Source organism: Cygnus olor, chromosome 3 (assembly GCF_009769625.2).
Source record: "Cygnus olor isolate bCygOlo1 chromosome 3, bCygOlo1.pri.v2, whole genome shotgun sequence".
Lineage (NCBI taxonomy): Eukaryota > Metazoa > Chordata > Aves > Anseriformes > Anatidae > Cygnus > Cygnus olor.
Window position 1 is genome coordinate 73170498 of NC_049171.1, and position 24996 is coordinate 73195493.

The 24996-nt window shown below is 35.2% G+C and overlaps 1 protein-coding gene across 3 annotated transcripts in view; it reads left to right on the plus strand.

The window, feature by feature from the left end:
* PACRG (parkin coregulated) overlaps positions 1-24996 on the plus strand; it is a 217588-nt gene that overhangs the window by 116325 nt on the left and 76267 nt on the right. For all 3 annotated transcript variants that reach the window (XM_040551524.1, XM_040551526.1, XM_040551525.1), the window contains one exon: positions 6855-7004. In XM_040551524.1, the coding sequence (XP_040407458.1) occupies positions 6855-7004 (150 nt within the window). The remainder of the gene's footprint in view (positions 1-6854; positions 7005-24996) is intronic.

Below are 24996 nucleotides of genomic sequence, written 5' to 3' on the forward strand. Positions count from 1 at the left end.
TTTTCCATGTTTCTCTCCTGTAGTCTCTGTCATTCACTACAAGTGATTGTAATTAGGTTTATGTTAGATTCTGAAAGTCAAAACTGGTCACCTCAGGTGGTTTCAAATCACAAAAACTGGATTCCTTGTTGCTTGTCTTTACTACTGTCTTTGAGGAGAAACTCTGTTTCTCTTTCAGTAGAAATAAATCTCATCAATGTTTGGAAAGTGAACTTTGCAATTAGCTTCTTTCACTTTCTAAGTTGGAGTTAGAGCTATTCTCTCCTGGAACATCGTATTTATTAAGACTGAATTTCACCTGCCATTTAAGTCCTATAAGTCCTTCTGCAGCCCTTTGATATCTGGAATAACTTCATTATGATCAGAAAACTTTGTCACTCATTAGTGACCATCTCTTCCAAATCACCTGTGACTTAGCTGGAAGGTGCGAACTTCAGCACAGATTTCTTCAATGCTCTACTAGTGATCTTCATCCTCTGTGGCCATTTATTGTTACCCTCATTTCCTATCTCTAGGATATTCATATGATTTATATGAAAAATATGGCAAAACTGAATGATTCGAGAGTCATCAATGATAGACCTTATCAAATACTTTTTGAACGTCTCAGAAAACTGTATTGTTTGGCTTTTTTTGACCACATTCTTATTCAAGAATCTACAATACGGTTGGAACACTTTCTATTAATTTCTGCAGTACAGATGCCAATATTACTGGTCTTCTGTTCTACAGATCTTTCCTGAAATCCTTCTGAAAAATTGTATCACATTTCACTGATAACAAAGCTGGTTTCATTGAGAGGGTACTCAGTGCAGTTTAGTATCCTGAGACAGCACAGGGGGTGGAATACATCAAGGGATAGAAGGGAACACTGTAAACTCGCATTACCACTGAGAAGCTTTATGGGACTCTACTCTTACTGTATTCCTTATATTTTTTAATTTAACAGAGCCTGCAAATGTTAATAGAATTAAAGTTTTGCAGTTGCTGATCAGTTACAAGCACAACTAAAGCTGTAAAAAAAACACTGACTTTCTCTTGTGTTCTACTAGATCATATTTCTTACAAATATCAATGATTCAGTTCTGGATCTTGGCCTTTTGTGTGCCTTAGGCTTTAGTTTTATGGACAAAATCTTTGATGCCAGAATTAGCCTAAGGTTTTCATGCCTTGCCCTGTATTCCTCCTTCCCATCACCTCGCTGCAACACACCAATCCTTCTGTTTTACTGGAAGAAATGTCTATACAGCAATATTGTAAATTGGATCAGTATCTTACCTGACTTCAAAAAAGAGCACAAAATTGTTACTCTGGTTTTCACTGACTTGATTGAAACACTTTGTAATAGCCTTAGTTACTATTCTGTAAAATCAGCATAATAAATCATTTCAGGGTATTATGCATTTTGAATGTTTTGGACAAAATTCTCTTAAAGAGAAGCTTTAATCAATTGCATTTTGTGAACAATTCATATTAGTCATTCTGTAAACCTGATTCTGTGAAATTAAGTAAAGAAACCTTGACCAATAAGATTAAGTAGGCCACAACAATAGAAGCAGCTTTACTCAGAGCTTGTACCTCTGCAGGAGTCCTGCTCTATGTATCTTGTTCTGCTTCAAGTAAAGAATTTTCTAAAACATGTGCCTCATTTGCCAACTGGGGGGAATATATGAATGCAAACTAAATTGGTTTCAATCTTTGGTTTTGAGACCTAAGTAGAGAATGGAAACTGTCAGTGCATTTCTAAACATAGATTCACGGTTGTTTTTAGAAAAGGGGTTGAAGATAATTAAAGGTCTGTTCCAATTAAACAGAATTAAATTAACAATATAACTTTAAATGGAACTACCACAATTTAATTTTTAGTTTTCAGGGAAGTGATGGAAGTTTGGAGGATCTGATTTGATTAAGTACAGTCTAGGCTTTCTGTGTTCTGTCTGAAGAAGAATGTTCTGACCTGACCTCTTCAGTGAAAATACATTGTCTTATGGAAAAGATCCACTGTATATTGGGAGAAATGCTGTTGTGTTTACTGGCTTATAAAATGTGTTAATCCCAAAGACGACAACTGTGGCTTCTATTGGAGGCAACATTGAGACCGAGATAGGATTCACGAAACTGCCAAAGAAAAGTAAAAAATAAAATAAGAAATATCTACTTATGTAGCTTCTAGGTCTTTTTCTTTAAGATGTTAGAAGTATTACTCAAGAAAAAGACTTAAATTTTTAAGAAGTCAGTTCTGTTGCTGCATATATGAACTACTTCTATCTAAATGCATAAACAAGCAAGTAGCATATAAGAACAGTCTTAACTCTTAAACTAACAAAAGAAAAATTTTAATTTGCATACATTGCCAATAAAATTTAATGAAAAAAAATCACTGAAGCTATCAATGAATTGGTATTATATATTGGCTCATTGCTAGCAAGCTTTAGTTAACAGCACTGTGAAAAACCTCCCTCCCCAAAATGTGCAGTTTCAAACATACTTCCAAATTTTATAATTACCTGTTACTGTGACTTTGAATGGTAGAAACGCAGAGTTGACTCAGATACTGAGCTTTTACACCATTTTACACCAGCTTTTACATTTTTTAAATTCAACTTATTAACATTTATAAATTGTCTTTTAATTAAGAAAAAGTTATGGAGAACTTCAGTGAATATTTGAAAAAAAAAATGTAGCAGTACAAATTTATAAAATAAATACTTCATTATATTCTTGCATTAACCAATTACTCAAGCTGGAGGTTCTGCTGGAAAAGTGTATAGCTTCATCACAAGTAAAATTGTCGAGCTGACATACCATTAAAGAAGAAAATGTAGTTACCAAGCAGAAGAATCAGTTTATTGTTTTGTTTGTTGTTTCAAAGTTGCTGCTTTCAAGAGTTCTACAATTCACAAAATATGGGCCGTATGACCAGAAAGGAAATATATACCATTGACAGAGGGAAATCCTCTAAAAACCCTTCAAGGAATGGAAAAGTATCTTTAACTGAGAAACAAACAGGTCATTTGCTTTGCTGTAATTGTCAAGATCCATGTCTTGCAGCAGACTTCTAGTTCAAGAGGCGATAGCCCAGTGTGGTTCCAGATTGGAATGCCTTGGATGTTATACATGTTTTCTTCTTTAGGGATAGGTGGCTGTCCCAGATTAAGAGTTTTAAAATGTCCTGCTGTATTCTTCTGTAGGGATACTAGCACTTTCATACCTTTTTGGTAACCTCCAGATATCATTAACATTATTCAAAATGTTGAAATGTACTTATTTCTTATACAGGATTAAAATGTTCATCCTTTTATTCATGTGGGAGAATGGTCTGCAGTGATGGTAGTACACAGAAAATAATTACCAGATTTTTTAAAATAAGCATATGTTTGAAATTGATGTATCCTTGGGGCAGGGACTGTCTCTAATTAAATGTTTATACAGTGTCTAATATAATGAAGCCAGGAGCTGGTTGACTGTTATGTATGCCATGGTCCAAATATTTAATAATAACAGTTCTGCAGTCAATTTGATCTTACTTTTGATCATTATAAGTGTTTTCCTAACACATACTGCAGATTTATGCAATTTGAAGGGCTTCAGGCTAAATTCTGCAGTCTGTTTCATTCTACCATATCCACCACTTTGGCACTCAAAATCTTGATCCAAATTCTGCTTTTTCGTTGTTTGTGTCACAGGAGGGATGGGATAACCCTGTACTGAGGGAGGTGGGACAAGTATCCAACTGATTTTCTAGAATGCAGATGAAAGAAGTGCCAGTATTGCTATGTAAAGTACCAGTAAGCACCCCTATAGCACAACTCTAATTTAGGGAAGAATAGGTTATGTGAAAATGTTCTTTTGGATTCAGTATGCGTTTGGTTTGCTGTAATCATTGGGACTCCTTTTCAGCCATGAGACTCTTTCATACTCTTGACTTTATTAAGGAATTGATTTTTACCAGGATAATCCTGGCTTCCACTCAAAGCACAACTGTCTTCACACAAGACAGAACTCTGAAAACAGGAAACTGTGAGAACCTTTGGGAGCCACCATCTGCAGATAAAGGTTTTAAAGATAACACTCTTCCTGGGAGTGGTAGGACAAGAAGGCCAATAGCATCCTGGCTTGTACAAGAAGCAGCGTGGCCAGCAGGTCTAGGGAGGTGATTGTCCCCCTGTACTCGGCTCTGGTGAGGCCGCACCTTGAGTACTGTGTTCAGTTTTGGGCCCCTCGCTACAAGAAGGACGTGGAGGTGCTCGAGAGAGTCCAGAGAAGGGCAACGAAGCTGGTGAGGGGTCTGGAGAACAAGTCTTACGAGGAGCGGCTGAGGGAACTGGGGTTGTTTAGCCTGGAGAAGAGGAGGCTCAGGGGAGACCACATCGCTCTCTATAGGTACCTTAAAGGAGGCTGTAGCAAGGTGGGGGTTGGTCTATTCTCCCACGTGCCTGGTGGCAGGACGAGGGGGAATGGGCTAAAGTTGCGCCAGGGGAGGTTTAGGTTGGATATTAGGAAGAACTTCTTTACCGAAAGGGTTGTTAGGCATTGGAATGGGCTGCCCAGGGAAGTGGTTGAGTCGCCATCCCTGGAGGTCTTTAAAAGACGTTTAGATGTAGTCCTTAGTGATATGGTTTAGTGGAGGTCTTGTTAGTGTTAGGACAGAGGTTGGACTAGATGATCTTGGAGATCTCTTCCAACCTAGACGATTCTGTGATTCTGTGATTCTGTGAACCATTTCCACTTAGATGGAACCTCCTGCCTGCCTAAAAATAAGAGCCCTCATCCTCTAGGTCAGCTTCTACAGACAGGAAGAGCGATTCATGGAATTAGGTACAGTTGATTTGTTGGTTAAGAATTAAGAATTTCTGATTTCTGTAATTGTTACATTTTATGTCTCTTGAGCTTTACAATAATTATTGTACTGAAAAATATAAGTATTACTGATAATTTTCCTATTAGTTCAGTTAGTTACTATTTCTGGGTATGACAGTTAAGTCATGAATAAACATATATGCTGTAACCCCAGAGTTTCCTTTTCCAGTCACTCCTTTAAGAAAATGAAAAATGCCTGTTCTTCTGTGAGGGAATATTTATTTGACTGGGAGTTGGATCTAATCTTTAGAATGTATCTGGGAGTCCCTCTTTGCTAAAACAACCTTAAAACACATGCCCATCAAAGCAAAATTTGGAATAGCCTACCTCTTTGCTGGGACTCAGTGTAAATATGCTATATTGATGGACTTTATGTCCACACATTGATATGCTCAGAAACAACATGAAATTATACGTAGCCTGTTGACTACAGTAGGGACTGGCAAATAAGAAATTATGGAACTTGGTGTATATTTTCATTTAACAGCACTTCTTTAACTTGGAATCGCCCTATGATGCCCTACAGTACTGTTAGACCTTGGGCTCCCTAACTCAGTCTAACAGTGATTTTAGTATATTCTTCATAAGCACACGAAGAGAGGTTACTTACTAGCTGATTTTCAAAGGTTGTTTCTACACATTCACACAGCCAGTCTTCTTTAACCTTGCTTCAGAGCTCTAGCTCTGATTTTTTAACACTTAGCAGGCATAAGATAAGGAGCAGAAGGGGGTGAGACATCTCTTTTCTTAAAGAGATGGGAAAACTGACATTACGCTTGCATGAGAATACTACCCAATTCCGTATGGAACAGCATTCCTGTGCACTGCCAACATTTAGTGCCAGAAGTACTGAATCCCATTACTTGAATGAGAACAGGCAGTTCTTGAAAAAGTAGTTAGTAAGTAAATCTTCTTACAATCTCAGTGTATTCTTTACTGTATTTGTTTCCCAGTTGCTTATACTTTTGTTTCATTGATTCACATATTTATGTACTTCTGTGGTTATAAACATGTAGTATTGACTGAGATTATCTTTCACATTTTCTTTTCCCACTACAATTATATGAATGTCTATGTAAGTGGGCAGAACACTGAAAAATTAGATCAACTTATAATAGCACATCAAATTTGACAACAATTTCCAGCTGCATAATTTCAGAGGAGGCTTTATAACTAGAGGGATTTTGGAAAATAAAAATAAAAATAAAAAGTGTATATTTATATGTATATTTCTCAAGCAGAACTCATTTTTAATTACAAAAGAGAAGGCGAAGTACTTGCTTTTAGTAAACTCAAAAGTGAAGAGAAACAAAAAGTATTTATGAAATGTCTTAGTGTCTTAACATTAAAAGAGTGACACTGAAAGCTAAGAGAAAAATCTAAGTAGGCAGGACAAAATCTTTTTTTATTTTTTATTTTTTTGGAATGTTTGTCTTTAAAAATGCCTACAAGTTGTTTTTTTTGTGTGTGCGTGTGTTTTCTTCCTGTAAACATTTGCTTCATTGTACTGATTCTCAGAATAGTAGGAATTGTTAGTTGAATGAATAAAAAGATCATGAAATAAATGGGTACAAACATATAAACAGGCTAATTGTTGTAGTAGAATGTATCTGTTGTCAACCTTTGCAGGTTGTCTTGCAGTTGTACAGTTTCATTGGCCCCAAATGGTACTTATTGAACATTTATTTTTTATTTGTTTGGACCACGCCAGTATTACACAGGCAGCATAAGGGAATAATGGGCTGCATTCTTTGGGTTACTGAAGAGTCAGCACAAATTGTGGGAACAAATAACAATCAGACAAGGCAGTGTTTTATAACATCAGGACTGCAATCCATCTTTGGGATCTTTCAAAGCTGGGCTAATAAAGGCCCACTTACAATCCCCAGCAGAGTACAGTTTAATTAAATTTGTCCAATAAAGTACTTCTCCCCCTCCTTCTACATTTTAAAAATTAATTCTGCGTTCTGCCTGTTGTTCTTCCTACATCACAGATGCACTGAGCCTTCGTAACCGACAGGTCCTCTGCATCACGCTGAAAGTCCTCCAGCACCTGGTGGTGTCAGCTGACATGGTGGGAGAGGCCTTGGTGCCCTATTATCGGCAAATCCTCCCAGTCCTAAACATCTTTAAGAATATGAATGGTGAGTTATCCGTACAGACACTGTGTCTTTCAACCCTTAAGGTAAAAAGGGGCTTGAGGCAGGGTTAATTAACAATGTAGTTAAGATTTATTATTGTGTATAAACTCAAATCCATTTGGAGCTCTAAATAATGTACCCCCCCCTTTACTATTCCCTAAGGATGCACTGAAATTAACAATTTCATTTATTACTCCTTGCACGTACAGTTTATTTAACACAGTACAGAAGCACTGAAGCACTTCTGTAATCTTCAATAATTAAATTGTAAAGTTTTGTAAAAGCCGTTTGAATACATTAATAAATTACAAAGGTTTTTTGCTCCCTCCAACATTTTAGTTCAGTTCAGTCATTTTGTTCAGTTCTGTCTTCACAAGAAATTCACCACCGCCAGCAGGCTTAGGAAGGAATAAAAGTAAAAGTAACAATCAAACTAATTAATTTGAGGGTCAAGAGAACTCCTTTTTGTAGAAAACTTTCAGGTCACATGATATCTAGCAAAATAGTGAAGTTTGAAGTTATTGATCACTTAGCAGGTTTTACGATAGAGAAATTTGGAACTACTTTGTATCTACAGTTGAGTATGCTATCTTCTTTGTAGTGCAAATCTCTCTTGCCAGTCTCACTCTTTAATAACTATGGTACTGAGAGCACAGTGAGTACCATATACTGTGAATGCATTTACACCATAGTCACCAGGTAAAATCAACATGCTGTATCTTGCTTTCTCCAAGCTACTCTTTTTCTGTAGTAAATTTGTCTGTATTATCTGTTCAATTATCTACCAAGTTATTGACTTTAAAATTTATGTTGTTCACATGCAGCCCGACAGGTCAAAAGAGCTTAATTCCTCACAGTCTTGCAAAAGCAGTACTGACAGGTTTTTCATGAAATTCATGGCATTTTAATAGTTATCTACAGGACTGCTTACTGTTTGTGTTGCTACTCAATGTACTATCTTGCTCTCATTCTTTTAATACCTTGGATTGAAAAATGCCTGTCCAAAGACTGACTTGGAGAATCAAATAAGATTTAGGTTTTAGTTCCCTTTAAGTACATAAATGTCTGTGACTGTTGTAGTTAGTGAGAAACTTGCAATAATGTGTGGAATTCCATAAATGCAACGTGGTTCAGATGACAACTGTGGCTTTCAAGAACTCGTGGGATGAAAGGTTATGAATAAAATCTGAGGTTGAGCTTAAGCAGTTTCAGTAGGACTCCTTGTGAATTAGAAGATTCGTCCTTTACAGATCCAATTCAATATCCTGCACAGAACAATACCATAAAAAGGACTGTCATTGATTAATGAATATACAATACATACTTTTTTCCAAATTTCAGCCTGAAGTAGCCCATAAATTCTCTCAGCTAGACTTTTTTTCCAGTGATTTTAGATTAATAATACGGGAAGCTCATGTGTGCTAGGCACATAGCTTAACAAAAGTATTTAGATATGTTCTAAACATGTCCTGAGTTTTGATTGTATTGTGATCAAAATAAAACATATTTTCAGCACTTTTGCATGACAACCATGGAGTAGAGAGGCATTTGCTGTTATCTAAAGCTTCTATCCTTATGGTCTTCTTATACTGGTCCTTAGCAGACTTGCAGAAAATATGCAAGTCCCAGTAAGTTTAAACATGTTCTGAATGATACCTCAGAAATTTTATTCACAGTAAATGTCTCTGATGTGTCTGAATCACGATTTGCTCCACAATATTAGACAAGCTTATAAATAAAAAGTAAAAGTCGGGGGGGGATGAAACTGCAAGTAAAGAGCTTGTATTGGTAAGGTCTTAAATTTTGAAGATCAGAAACAAGCATTTAATAAAACAAATACAAAATGTAGTCTTAACTTCAACTTGACGGATGTTTATCTCTTGTGTTGTTCTTCAGCCAACAACACTGGTGAATCAGTTCAGAGTTCCAGGTGTTACCTGAGCTCAGAATATAACGATAGTTTGAGAAGCTGTCAGTTCTGTCCCAGTTTACTTTAAGCAATTCTTTCCATCTTCCCATCTGTTTCCCAACACTGAGGCTACAGTTTCACAGTCAGCAACAGTATTGCTTAGTTGCCATTGCCTTCTAAGGGCATTCTGTGATAAAAAAAGGAAGTAGCCTTGATGACTCTCCCTCTAGGCAGCCAGTTGGTGTAGCTGACTGTGATTCCCACTGCAGATTTTTACTGGATTAGCCAGGGATGCTATGAACTATGTAAATCCTCTTTTCTGGTTCTGAAGCCTGTGGTGCTTAAAGATTATATCTCTTTGCTCCTATTCAGCCTGCTGGCCAGCTGCTTCTTAAATGTTCCTTTATGCAGAGTTATTAATAAACTCTTGTAAATTATATACAAAATGTTGATTATTCACATAAACACAGAATTTTTCATATATTACTTCACTTTTTTCTTGTACTTTTGACATTTCCACTTTTTTCTTCTCCCATCTGCTGCTTCCAAATCATCCTGCCATTCTATTATACACATAGTCCTTTTTGCAAATTAGCAAGTTCTGATATTGATGTCTTTTCATATCTTACTATGTCTCCCAGACATGCTTGTCTCTAAAAATGAGTGTCTTCATAATGATTATGTTGTCTTGATAACTATATAATTCCGGCAAAAACAGTAGAGGACTATTGACTTTTTGGAACAGGAGATAATCTAGGTATTTCATTAATTTTTTTAACATTCATACTAGAAATATTTATTACAATATTTTTAGTCAACACTGCACAGTATCTATTGATTTCTTCTGTATAATGCCTTTTAGTGAAGTGCATTTCTCTTGTAATTTCATATACCAAAGATTTTTTTTCTGAATTTTCTGCAATTTCTATGATAACACGCAGTGTAAATGGAATTGCTGTTGATCAACAAATTGAAGTATGGCAAATACATTTTATTATTTGAGTTTTTGGGTCTATAGATAAGAGATTGCCAGGCCTATATTCTGAATGATATAAGTGAAAGTGTGTTCATTGTATATGGACAAATTCTGCTATTTTCTAACCATTCTTATATCTTGTGTACAGGTGACTTTACTATTAAGAATTTTTGTAAATTGGAGAAAAAAAAGTATTAAGTTGAAATGAATTGAAAGTTTTAATTACTGAAAACACCTAAAACATGTTTACCCTTCTGAGTCATAAGATACAGGTAAAAATAAATCAGTATGACCTAAATTACAAATGCCATGGGAAAGATCCAAGTCTCTTAAGGTAGGTACCTTATCTTTTTGAAATCCAGGGGAGAAATCGCAATGATATTCAGAAGAGTCTGTGTAATGAGCAAGGGGCTTTTTGGTGCATAAAACATGTTTGGTATATCTGAATTTGTGCCCTCGCTGGAGCTTAAACCCATGACTCACATGAGACATTTCTCTTTCACTTGGGTTCCCAAATGCTCTGTGGCAGAACAATAAAACCTAAAAGAGAAAGGTTCTGCCAGTGGTGGTGGTGCAACTGCTGGTGTCTATTTGTGGAGAAAGTGAGCACCATCACCAGCTGGCCATAGCATACTCTGAAAAAGCAGTGAAACTCTCTGTTAAAACTTTGTTCTGTGAAAAAGACCAGGAGAGCAAGCAGAAGGGGACGTGTCTTCATCCCAGTGATTAGGGAATAATCCTGAGACACAGAAGCTATTTGTGTAATCTCTGCAGACTGAGAAGAGACTAGCACCTTCTGAGCAAGCTCTCCAACATATGGACTATTGTGCATATATACTACTAATATGTAATATGAGAAACGAAAGAGTCATGATAATGCTTGGTGGGTCTATTATGAACCCTGTAATGCCACTTAAGCGTTCATTTAAATTTATAAGTTAAACATACTGTTATGAAACTCATTTTAATCTTGCAAAGAGGGAAAGAAAAATATTTATAGAATCAAATGGAAATATGTCTTTTTTTACATCAAAAATATTTTCTTTTGGGTGTCATTTTCTAAGCCACTTTTCGCAAGTCTGTGAGATGTCTGAGGTAAATACAACTTAAGAACAAATAGAATAAGTTTGTTCTTTTGTGACAGCAGGCAGAAAAAATAAAAATAGAAGGAACAAAAAAGTAGTCTTCAGTGCCTGAAGTATGCTATTAGGTTATGTTCAGAATATTGCCTGAAAAAGAAACCTATTTATTAAAAAGATTAGACAGTTATAAACAGCAAATTTCTCATTTAATTTACCTGACTGGTGAAACAAAATTTCATTGATTTAGTTTAACAACTATTTTATGCTGTCAAATCTATGCAATCTTAACAGCTGTACTACATCAGTTCATGTACACAGATATATTTTCATGTCATCAGTTTATATTATTCACTAGTGATCAAGAGCAGCTTTTAAGAAAATTGCAGCTAGAATAATGTAGAATGATGAAAACAAAATATTATTATTATTTAAATGCCTCAGATAGAGAAGTATGGGGTGGCACTGCACTGAAGGTATCTCTCCAGAATGATAATTTCTTCTATGACTTGTTTCAGTCACCATAAGGCAAACAGCAGTAACAGGGCAGACTGAATCCCAAGTATCTTCTGTCTGCAGTAAAAATGTTCTGACACTAGCAGCAATTTAAAGCTAATATAAACTTCTGTCAGTCTCTACCTATCTAGTCAGTACTTTAAAATAAAATTTTAGAGATATGGCTGAGAATACCCAATGTAGCTGAATTGCAGCATTCAATGAAGTGTTAAACCACAAAACAGAATTATGGTGTATGCTTTACAGCACCCGAACTTCACTTAGGAAAAAACATTCTCTTGTCTGAGAGGTACTTCACATAATTTGGAGAACTCTTTTTTCAAAATACAGTAGTACTTCACAGACTCTAAAGGAAGAAGCAGAAGTATTTAATTGCAGAAGGAAGAGACTGTTCCTACAGGTAACAGTGTCCCCTATATTGGAGCTGGAGTGTTTTCAGAAGTGCTTGTGTATTCCAGAGGCAGTGATGCTCCTCAGAGTGGTTCGTGGTTATTACTGAGAAGCAGCAATTATATTTTAATGTGATTGAATATGCTCTAAAGAAAATCTCTTGCCCAGAACATTTCAACTGTCTGCTCCCTCCTCTGGGAACTCCAGAAGTGCTTTCACAAAGAATGTCAATCTTGTTCTAAAATACTTTATAGTTTACCAACTCTGTGTTCAGAAATCACGTTTCAGATTCGAAAGGAGGAATTTAAAAAAAAAAAAAAAAGTGGTTTAAACATCAGCTTTTCCAAAGCAATAAGCAATATTTGAGGTTCTCTTTATTTGTTTTCTGAACTTTGAGCTTTCAGATTATTCTCAGGCAACTCAAGATTTCTGAAATTTAAAAGCAAAGATTCTGAAATGGCTTCAAGGGTATACACTTCAAAGGAAGACCACCATGGCAACATAGATCTGAATGAAGAAATTATTTTTGTTATATTTGTAGTTTTTTAAAATACACTTTCAGCACAAGAGGATTCAAAATGTTCTGTTTCATCAACATTTACTGAAAAATACTGTGGTTTTCCCCTAAATGGAGTCTCTTGTGCCAGCAAATCACTTTATTAAGCAGATAAAGACAAATTGATTGCTCTCCAAAAAATTAATACAGTTCTGGTGAGAAACAAAATGTATTTTTGTCATTACTAAGTGTAATTAATAATATTATTTTAACAGGCTTCCTATGAATTACAGATCTAGTAATTTATTTAACAAATACCCTTGAATGTTTTTAAGAACCTTGAAACATTTTTCTTCTATGAGATCAGCTGATGGTCTTTTAAAAGTTATTTTTTCAAAAATGCTTTTTTTTTTTTGTCAAAAACCTTGTCTTGGAAGTGAAATTCTCCCAAAACAATTTTTAATAGAGTAATTAAATATGGAATAACCGAGAAGTAATATTCAACAGTTAACAGCTGTTGTCTCACATATTTTCTTGCACACTGGCCAATCCCTACTTGTCTCAGTCACCAGTCCTGCATACTGAGTGACAGAAAACCCACCGGAATTCTGAAGTGCTGAAATTAGAAGTTACCAAGACCCACCTGTATTAGTCCCTTTGATGCTTTAATATCGTCCAATAGAAAGCACGTGATCTTTAGCTGATGATACAGTGAACTTTTCATGTATAATCAAAACCCTGTCAGGTACTTTATAACACATTTAGAGAATTATAAGACTTAGATCATAATTGCTAGGTAATTTCTAATTACTATCTAATTTTTTAGTTAAAAATAGTACATCAGCCTGTGTAAAATAAAACTGACTCAGCAGTGATTAAATTGGTGTTATTAACATTTAGCACTTACTTTTAATGTTTTAATAGCCAATTAATTCAACATCTTGAATTCTTGATAAAAGAAAAATTAAAAGCTCCCCATGTTGAAGGATGTACATATCATCCATTTTTTACTTTTTCCTTTTACCAGTTTTAATTTTTTTAGTATGTTGACCCAAGGAAAGGAGGGTTGTCTATTGGGTGAATAGACAGAGGTGAGAGTTAGGACTTCTGAATTCACAGGAAATTTGTGGGCAAGTCAAATAATGAAAAGGTCAAATTCTTCCCATGCCTTAGTGTATACATCTGTAAAATGGATATAACCTCAAAGGGCTTGTAGGCCTCAATCAACATTTTCTTTTCACAACTTTTACAAAGTTCCAGGAGTGTGAGTACATATGTCAGTGAAATACCATTTTCACAAAATTAGGAGTTAATATAATGCTTTACTTTAACACTTTTATGTGATTTCTGTTCCTGTGGGAAATAATTACCTTTGGAAGTCAAATATTAGAGGAAGATTTAGACGTCCAGAACCAGATTTATGCAGCATTTCAATGGCATCTGTAAGTCTGCCTTTTCTTCATGATTATACCTGTCTTAATCAGGCCAGGTTGGATGGGGCTTTGGGAAGCCTGATCTAGTGATCTCATTGAAGGTGTCCTGGCCCATGGCAGGGACATTGGAACTAGATGAACTTTACAGTTCCTTCCAACCCAAGCCATTCTATGATTCTAAGATAAGCGTGTAAGTACCTGATCTCAAAATGAGACAAGGACGTGTTTAAGTTACCAAAGAATACCATCTCATTGGCATGCTTTGAGCAAATCTAATGCATACCTGCAATATTAAGCTCTATCTAAAACACAGTAGGAACTGTCATTTTCAGGTATTTTGCTTGTAGATTTATTGCTGGGGGAGAGACAGGGAGAGGGTTGTTGTTTTGTCATTTTTTGTTTTCAACAATAAAAAGCATGTACAGAGGTGCGAGCAGAACTGGAACTCACAGTTCTCTACTGCTCTTTTGACTGTGTAAAGTCTAGGCACATACTTGCATCATCTATAGTTTATTCTTTGGGGATGATTTCTGGATCCTCTGATGAACCCAACCAAGCAACAGTATGAAGGATGGTGCAGACTAGCATCTATTCATGTAGAAGACTATTTCCCACAGATCAGCTAGTTCAGCCCATGTCCACATGGCAAGATTACAGCTCTATAGGTTCACAGCTGTCCCAGGTAGATCAGAAGTACACCTGTCATTCTGCAATTTTGATTAAAGCCCAGAATCTTTGGAGGAGTAGAATTTCAGACCTGTGTCTGCGCTTCTTATTTTCAATCAATTTGCTGTAAACAGCTCCCTCTGGGACTTCCTTGTCACCCTTCTGAGGCTTCTGATTTGGTTTGCAAAGGGTAGAGACACCTGTATTTGTTGTCTAGATGTTAAGGCTTTCTTTGGATCTGCCCCTTACAAGGAAGCTAGAGTGCTAAAAATTTGTCTGCTACCCTTCCAGTTAGGATTTATTTCTTCCTTCTTGGTAATTTATTTCTACCTTTTTCACATAAATTGGATTGCATATAGTGAGACTGAGAGATGATCTCTTCAGTTGGACTGGCACTATACTCTTCAATTAGAACTACTTTCATAGTACATGTTAAATAATTCTGAGAAAATATTTTTCTGCATAATTCTTCTCTTTTCATGTATGTTTGTAAACAAATGTGCTTACGTTTGAGGGGACATATGGTTTCAATTTATCACATTTATTAAGGTAACATTTTTTATTTTAAATATACATCTGAAATATGTGTTCATTTAACAATTCTAAGTGGATTATGTTTATTTATTGCAGATATTTTTAATTTGTGTGCTCAATTAGGATTTCTTTTCTGAGAAGAATATTTCTGTGAAAGTCAGTTTGAAGTTTGCAAAATCACAGAAATTGGCTCTGTACTTGGCTTTCTGTTTTTATATCAAATCTAGAAGTGGGTAATAGCGAGAGAGGAGCTTTGGAGGGAGAGGGAACTCCCTGTCTGGATGAGAGTTTTCCTTGTGGCATCTTTCTCTTCCCCTCAAGGAAAACAGATTAAAGCCCCATGTAATGGAATGATACAAGTAGGTGCTTAAATATTGCACTGTGATTAAACTACCGCAATACTCAGGTGATTAAAGTGCTTCAGGTTCTTCAGTTATTATTCTATTATATCATTTCATCTCATTTCAAGACATTGTTTTTTTCTTAGATTTTGAACACTCTAGGCAACAAAGCTGATTTTCTGAGGCCTATAACTGTGAACTATTGATTCATTTTTCTATATTGCACATCCATCATTCTCCTTTTTAGGCACACCAACAGAAACTTGTATTCTTGTTATAATATCCTCTGGCTGTCCAACATGCTGATGCAATTAGCACATGACAATCTCGGTTTCTTTTGCAGGACTGTTCTAGCTGAGTAGTAGCTTTTTGATTTTTCTAATTTGAGAATTAGATGAACTACATTAGACATTTATGATCAGAGTATTTGACTGCTGGTGTCTGCATCTCATCCAGAAATTCATGCTTCAACCAAAAGTTATGTTTTAGGAAACAATACTGTTTTTGTGTTAGGATTTAGTATTTTTATACCAAATTAGGTTCCCTGTTATTTTCTCTTTGAAAGTGAAAATAAGCATTCAGGAAAAGGTAAGAAATGCCAAAGTTAACATTCAACTTCATTTCTTCTTGCTTGACTTTATGTATTTCCATACAGCTTCTAAACAACTGTTTACTTACTGTTTATAACTTAACACAAATATTTTGTACAATTCTTCACAACCTGGGATAAATGTTCAAAACCCCAATTTCTTTTTACTGCAAAGTGGTTTTCCTTGTTGTGCTGATGCTATACATTTTACTGACACAGTTTTGGTATTCATTTTCTCTCTGCAGTATACATCTAAATATCTTTTTACTATTTAACAACCTTTCTTTACTACAATTTGTTGGCCAATGGCTTATGAAATTTTTAGGCCACATTGTATTTGGTATTGTCCTGGTTTCAGTTAGGACAGAGTTAATTTTCCTCCTAGTAGCTGGCAGGGTGCTATGTTTTGGATTAGAATGAGAAGAGCGCTGATAACATGCTGATGTTTTAATTGTTGTAGAGCAGTGCTTACACCAAGCCAAGGACTTTTCAGCCTCTCTCTGTCCTGCTAGCAAGCAGGCTAGGGATGCAGCAGGAGCTGGGAGGGGACAGACCCAGGACAGCTGACCCAAACTGGCCAAAGTGGTATTCCATACCATCTGACGTCATGCTGAACAATATATAGGGGTGGCTAGCCGGGGTGGAGGGGGGGCCAGCTGCTCGGGGATAGGCTGGGCATCGGTCAACGGGTGGTGAGCAATTGCATTGTGCATCACTTATTTCGTACACATTATTACTATTAATACTATTATTATTATTATTGTTGTTGTTATTCTTTTCCCTGTCTTAATAAACTGTCTTTATCTCAACTCACAGACTTCACTTTCCCGTTTCTCTCCCCCATCCCGGAGAGGGAGGGGGGAGGGTGAGCGAACGGCTGTGTGGTGTTTGACTGCCAGCCGGGCTAAACCACAATAGGTATTTATCAGAACATATTTACAAAAGGCCACCTGAGAAATCATTTGGAATAAATTTAAAATTTATTCTCTCCACAAAAGATGGATATGTTCAAGCCAAGTAGGGGGATTTAAGGGGAAAATGGCCACACTGAGGACAACATGACATTAAACACTTCTCCTTATTAGAAAAGTTATGAAAGTTTCTTTAGTAATTGAATAATGCTTATCTATCTGCTGCCCCCTATGAAGTTAAAGTCTGGTAAGGAGGAATCTTACCAAAACTTCTGAAGTTATCAAATACACAGGTTTTTTTTTTACAAGAAGTGTAGACTTCCTATTTCTCAAATAGAACACTGCAAACTTTATGGTCTTGGGCTGAAAACCAAACAAAATAAATTGTCAGTTGGCACCAGAAGAGATTTGTCTGCAGTTTCTGCTGCAGTTCAAGTTTAATTTTGATGCCTCCCGCTCTTATTCTCCACTGTTATCACATTATATTCCCCACTGTACTCCTCATCCAGGACTGACACTTGGTCACTGCTTAGTGAATGGGTGCCTCATGTATGGCGTAAACAAAATTAAAGGTGTTTGAATAAGCTACACTATAACATAAATAAGCCACTGTACTGAATTTCCACATCAACTTTTTCCTTTTACGCAGGTGAAACTTCAAATAACAAAATATTTGCTGATAATTTTTCACTGAAAATATTTTTTTGTGGGAAACTTTGGCAGAATTTTGGGGTCAAAACCTCCATGATAAAAATATTTTACAAGTAATTCTATTTAAAAGTATTAGTTGTCATTACAACTAATGCATGAGGATTCTTACTAGATTGATGTTTCACAGTCTTTTTAAGGTGTTGGAAAGAAATCTTACTTGAAAGAAATCCAAGAGTCATTTAACCTTTTTGAAGAAGTCCGCAACTCATCTTAGTGTGTTTGTCTCAGTAACTTTCCATCAACTGCATTTAGGCTATTGTTTGAAAGCTTATGTAAGTCTTTAATTTCTCCCTATTTTGTATGTTAATTAGTTTGCGTGTATAAAAATCTGTGCATTTTATATATATATATATATGTATTTATCTATCATAGTTAATTATACATAAATATAGGTAATTATAGAAGATCAGTGGTCTTTGCATCACAGGATGAGAGAATTAGAAGAGCTTTCTGTCTTGGATACTTATTACCTAGATCAAACTAGAAATTTCTGTGCCATCTGACTATAGTGGCAATGTTTGTTATAAGAAGTAATAAATACCAGTAATTGAGGAATGGTTTATCCAGTTTGTTACTTTAACATATGACCAAAGTTCATGTCTGAGTTTTAGCTTTGAAGATAACAACATCTATTTCTTTATTCATTTATTTTACATCCAAGTTCATGGAAAATATATCAGGCCTGTTTTAAGGATTAATGAGGTTTTAATATTTTATTGGCTTACTTTATGGTTGTGTAATGTATATTTTTCCCCTTGTATTACAGACTTCAACCAATTTGAATGGTGAATGACCAAGTGTCTTTACAAACAATAAAATCTTTTCTGTACATTGCTTATACCACAGGGCCGTATAACAGTCTTAAACTACGTGTTTAATAAAGCTAAACTTCCAAGTATGGGAAGTTTTATGCAAGAAAGTGGTAGAAATCTGTTTTGAAACTGAGAAAAAAAATGTATTCAACCTTTTCATTGTAGAGACAGTTCCTGAAAAGTAGTTGAGATTTCTGTAGTTTCATCTGGGGATGGGTTTTCTCCTACTGTTGTGCTTGTTTTGTGACTTGTCCCTTTGCTGTCAGCTTAGTACTCAGAAATTTCCATCTTCTCTTGTAATTTTCTCACAAGGTGTCCTTCCATATCTGTTCAGATTTGATACAGGTAATTTTCAGCCTTGTTTGCTTTTGTGAGTGAGCACCAGAGGAATGAAAAGAACCAAGTTATATGCAAACATACTTGAATATCTTTAGGTGGCTTTATTTTGGATTAACAAGAACCCTACACTGACTAAAAGCTTTACTGGCAAATATAAAAGTGCAATGTTAAACGCTGATATGTACTTTAAAATGTAGTTTATATATCCTTTTCCTGAATAAAGATAGAAGGTATTCAGAAATTCAGCTGGATATGTGAAACTAAGTTTCATCTTTGGAGAAACCTATCTGTCTACACTGACTGCAGAGAAAGCCTGGAGAGATTAGCCTTACTAGTTGCAAAGCAAAGTTGGCTTTGGTGAATAAACTGCCACTGTGCTAGATTTCAGAGAAAAACAGACTGTCTCTAGATCCCTGTATTACCACAAGGCTGTCATTTGCAAATCAAGGCCAAACAGTGCACTGGTCATAACAAGTAAATCCTCACAGATGTCCAGGTTTACATACTAATTAAAATGAATATAAAACAAAAGGATACGTTGAATTGCAGGTTCTGTAATAAAAAGAGTATGGTGTGCTAAATGAGCAGCAGCACAAATAGTTACAGCAGACATTATGAAAAGACAGTTTCCCTGAGGCATAGAAGACATGCTTGATGGCCCCAGAATCTGTTCTTGAAAGATTTTAAATTGGTTGTGTTCTTTTCCTGTAAAATGAACTCCCCCACACCTTACTTAACCACCTGCTAGTAATACAAACACTTTGATGACGCTAGATATGAATGCAGATTTTGTTGCTTTGAAATACTTTTTCTAATGTTCCTTGAATTTGTGTAAAGAAATACTTGTTATAGGGAGACTATTGATCACTGTGTCACAGACCCCACAAGAAAGAGAGACATACAGTAAATTTAAATTATCAGAAGTGACTAGCATACGCATACTTGTCTATGAGCAGAAAACCTGAGAATCTACCATCTGGAACATTGCACATATAAGGATAGAACCATAAAATATATTTATTTTCTTTTGTAATGAAGGTAGATATATAATGAAGATCTTTATCAAGTTATTTCTGCAATTTTAGCAATTCAAGGTTCTTTTGAGATCCTTTCCTATCTTCTTGAAAACTGTTTTCTTGATACATAAACTTTTTCATGGAGTCTAGACAATGAGTCAAAAACAACTGAATTTAGGGATGGAAACAAAGAGGTAAGGAACAGAGAATAAATCTAAATCTATATGGTCCTCTTCTACAGAACTGCTTAACTATCCTGTAGAAAGTATACTTACTTCTCTGGCTGAAATTAGCAGGTACTGAAGAGTCAGTATTTCCTGTATGGGATCCCAAAGAAACCCATGAAACTCAAGATAGGAGCAGATACTTGTTTGTGGAGGCTAACTGGAGAATAATAATTTGATGTAGGACTTACGGAAAAACAAACAAACAAACAAAAACCTTTGATAACTAGATTTCAAAATATTATATAACTTGAACAGAATTTATAATATAGGCATATTGCAATTGAAATATGTCTCACAGTGTATGTGTTCATATAAGAAGAGTATTCTGAGCCTTTTTCTTCTTCCCAAAGGCTTTTCTATTTGGAAAATAATTAAATGAACAACAACAAAAGAATCTTTATATATTTACATTATAATATTATTCTTAATTCCAAGACAGATAAAAAATACAGGTTGTCTATTTGTTTTAGATTTTGCCCTCTGAAACAACTGTATAGTTTCAGAATTTTCATTCTTCTTTTTTGGGACTATAACTCTAGTCATGGTCTAGATCCTTGGGATATCTCTGGGTATATGCATATAATGAATGTGAATAATATGGTCTAAGGGCTCCAATCTACAGTCACTGGGCAGATACTAAGCTCTGGAGAGCTTACTCAGAATTGAGTACTGTGAAATTGCAGGAGTGTTAAACTCTCAAGTTAAAAAGTTGGCATCACTGAATCCCATGAGAATTTTTCTATTTTTTCAAGTCATATTCCTTTCAAGTTAAACAGCATATTTGGCAGCTGTGGTCTGTCTCTACTTAGCTCTTCATATTATTTCTTAAGGGTAGCAAAGATTTTTAGTGAACTATAATTAACAAAACTCTCAAAACAAATAATGTAGAAGTACAGTCCCAATTGCTATACAAGATGTGCCCACTTCTTAGATAAAAGTAACTTTAAGGAGTAATATATGATACATACGCGCAATATTACTTTTTTAATGTCATGAGATGAAAAGTAATATACTTCTCTTGGTCAGATTTTATTTAACAAAAATGATAACACTTTAGATATTAATTTTGTTTTTTGTTTACTTCATAAACCTACAATACATGAACTCACTTCAGTGTTCTTAGTTAGAAGTGAACTCTAACTTGTATTTTTATTTTTGTCCTGACGATATACTGTTTGATCATTTACAAAATTAGTGTAAGTGATCAATTAACATATTAGTTTAAAGTATTCATTGTTTATAGCTAAAGTTTATTTTTAGTTTGCTCTTATGCACTCTAGCTGTATCTGTTCTTGAATTATCTCAAATATTATTACTTATTTAAATCTTTTTTTTTAATTACTGAATACATATTTTAGCTCCATCAGTTTGCATAAGCATTTCATGTATTCCACAAACACGGTATGTAAGTTTTATGTGTAATCAGTAGTTTACTAATATTTAACAGTTTTTAAAAATATGTCTCTCAATAGAAGACAAGATTAAGAATAGATTACTTTTAGTACAGATTAAATTTCTTTAATGCAAGTAAGATTAATTACTCAAAATGTAAAAAGCTATGTTTCTGACATCGTGATGGCTCTGTAATGTAAGGTATCTAAATGTCCATGTTAAGTTATGTGCAAAGCTAGTAGGACAGAAATACCCTAATCTATGTCTTGCCTGTGTACCACAGCATATCTATTATTGTATGAATTTATTGTATGAATATTGTGCCAATATATTGCAATACAGGCACAGCAAAACCTATCAACACAATATACTGCATATTATTTTATCTATAGTACCCTAAATGAAAAGTTTGACTAGAATAGAGTCGATCTGAAATATAAACTGAATATCACATCTATCCCGTCATCTCTTAGATGTTGTTGTTTGTTTGTTTGTGTGTTTGTTTTGTTTTTGCAAGGATGATTTTGTGTTTTCCTACAGAATATTTTTCATAAAGTTATTAGTGATAAAAAAAAATGACAAAAAACTAGACACACTTTAATTCATTTCCTCTGAAAAAAAAGTATATATATAATTGTAAAATCTTGGTATTACAACTGTTGTCTGTAGATTTGTGTCCGGTGCGCAGCACCAATAAGCGCACAGAGTCAGAATCCACACAAAGGTCCATGATATGACAGCCTGGGAATGAGTAAATAGTTAAAGGTCTGATGAATTCCGATTAAGGAATTAGAACAAAGATGCTTTTAATCTGATGCAAAACTATGAGGAAAGATTTGGGGTGCTATCACCACCATTATCGCATGTGCTTATGAAAGCAATTGTACAGTTCTGTAAAAGAGACATTATTGTTCCCAAAGATAGATAAATTAAACACCTGTATTTAGGGTAGGATTTTTTTAGAAAGCAAGGCAAGGTTTAATGATATAAATTATTTGATAGATAAATAAAAGTGAATTTAAGTAATAATTCAGGGATTCTGGAACTGTATTTCCTGGGATACTGATTTACGGATCTGAAGTGCTGATAGTTGAGAGAATCTTGACAGTCCCCTTTTTCCTGTTCTGACACTTTGATATCTTCTCCACTACCTTCATAAAGCCATGTTCTTCAGTCTCTTTCACTCATAAAATTGGAAACTTAATTTTTGACCTTTGAAAGTGTAGAAGTAAGTCTTCTTACTATATCATAAAAAATTAAGATATTCTTCATACACTGCATGTTAGGCAGCATTACCCATTACTGGCTTGTTTTTAATTGCTTAGCTTCTACACTAAAAATCAAGTAGTGACTTTTTTTGTCTCTTTTCTGCTGCATTTAGTCTCAGGCTTCATGGGAGTCAATAAGGTATTAGTCAATAAGGTATATTATTATAAGGTAAAATAACCTTACTGCTAAATAAAACAAAGATAGGTATTGAGATCAAGCATTGGATCCTTGATCATCTGTGCCACTTAACTATCAGCATGGTCTGGCATGGACTTGGTCTGTGCCAACCAGCACAACTGAGGCACAGGTTGAGGTTTTACCACTTTTTTTTTACCACAAAATGAGGTTTTACCACATTTTTCTGTTTATAAAGCACACACAAGATCATTTCTCCTGAAGATAGTGTGGATAGAACATTGGTGACTTGGGTACCTCCTTCCCACAAAGATTTCATTACCATTCCAGCATGTTTGGCACCACTCTCAATCCCACCCTTCTTCCATTCCCAGTTTGCATGCTATGTAAATGCTACTCTGAAGGGCTGCATTAGAGCCATCTCACTATTTCAGATATTTTGAACTGAAGAGAATACTGAAACTATAACTATGTTTTACTGACAGTCAGAGGGATGTCACCTCAGGTCCAGAAGACAATGCCCAGTGCTATGCAATACACCTTTGCCGTATGTCCCCAGGAGAATATACATAGTCCAACAATTTATTCCTTCAGTAACTGAACTAGTTACTTCTGTTACTTCCAGGATAGATTTAATTTGTTTTAATGAAGTAGGAAATGATTTTGAGATGGTTTCATGCTTTGCAAGTATTAATACACTACTGAGTGAATAATTCAGTCCTTTTTCTGTGAATTTAGCAGTGACAGGCAGCTTATTGCAGCTACCTAGTCCATGGTGACATGGCAACACAATATGCTAAACCAGCTATCATACCACTGAAGTTTTGTCCCTGTGGGATTGGCATCAACTTGCAGTAGGGAAGACAGTGGAGTTCCAGCATACCACATCCTTGCTTTGTCCCTTCCCTACAAACGAAACAATTCCGCAGCTGCCTTCTACCAAAACCAGATGTGCTAGGGTATGGTAGAATAGGATAGGATATGGAGTGTAGGTAAAAATTGGCACTGAAGATTACTGTGTTATTTCTGCTACCTTTATACTAGCAGAGATTCCTGGCACTCATAGGGTTTCTCTGGGGTTTGTAACTCAGGTAGTTTTCCTGTTACTTTGCAAATCCCACAGTGCTACAGACTGGTAAAAGAAATCAAAATTCCTTGTCAGTCTGAGTCTTTAAACAAGCAATGGTCCTCAAATGTCATCCTATCTTTAAACTGTCTGCATACTCTATTGCAGTTAAAAATGTTTGTTAGTTGGCTGGAATATATGCAGATTTTTCACTGATTTGTTCTGTTTATGTGTTTGCATTAATTAGAAAGAGAAGTTCAGACTTAGCAAATATGATTTTAAAAGCTGCATGTTAAATTGTAGGTTTTCCTTCTCTGCCTGGCAAATAAAATGGAAGAAATGATCAACTCAGGGACATTCTTTTTTTGGGTATATTTTTTTTAATAGTAAAGACTACTGTATTTCAATCACAAACCTGGATACTGCTATGAAAAACAATTGATATCAAGTCTTTTTTTTGTAATAGATAACTATGAAGAACAGTGGTCAGTTAATTTACCATGCTCTATGTTTATATTTATATATATATTATTTTTTTTGATCTAACATAAGTAGCCCTCATTACTGCAGAGAGAAATAAATTTGTTCTGCTCACGAGTTCTTCTGTGCCATCAGAGATACATAGTGCATTATTCTGCACACGTTTACTCTTCTATGCTTAATATTTAACATGTTTTGTATGATACAATTGTTCACCAACACTGTGAGAAAAAGATCCCCTTTGTTGCATTATTTTGTGTCGTTAGACTAGCATGTGATACATTGTTTATGTAAAAGAGCCATTTAGAGGCCATGGGTCTGGTTTTCATACTGTCATTCACACTGAGGCAATACTTTTTACAGTTATTGATCCCAAGGAAACAAATTGCCTGGGGGAGCCAGGCCATTTCATAAAGTAAAGGCCTGTTCAAAATCCTAGCAAGAGCAGAATTTAATGCTAACAGAAGTGGAAGTATTTAAATGCAGAAGCCCATGTTTCCAGCTGCAGTGATAGTCACTATGCCATAGATTCATTTAACTGAACACAAATTATATTCTACTGTTTCTTTTTACATAAAATTATTTTCACATTTGAAAGTGGTTGTGAGTATACAACACTCTTTTGATTTTTATTACTTACATTTTTATGTAATGAACAGATTTTACCTTTTCTACTGTACTTTACTGGGCAGAAAACCCATTTAGCTG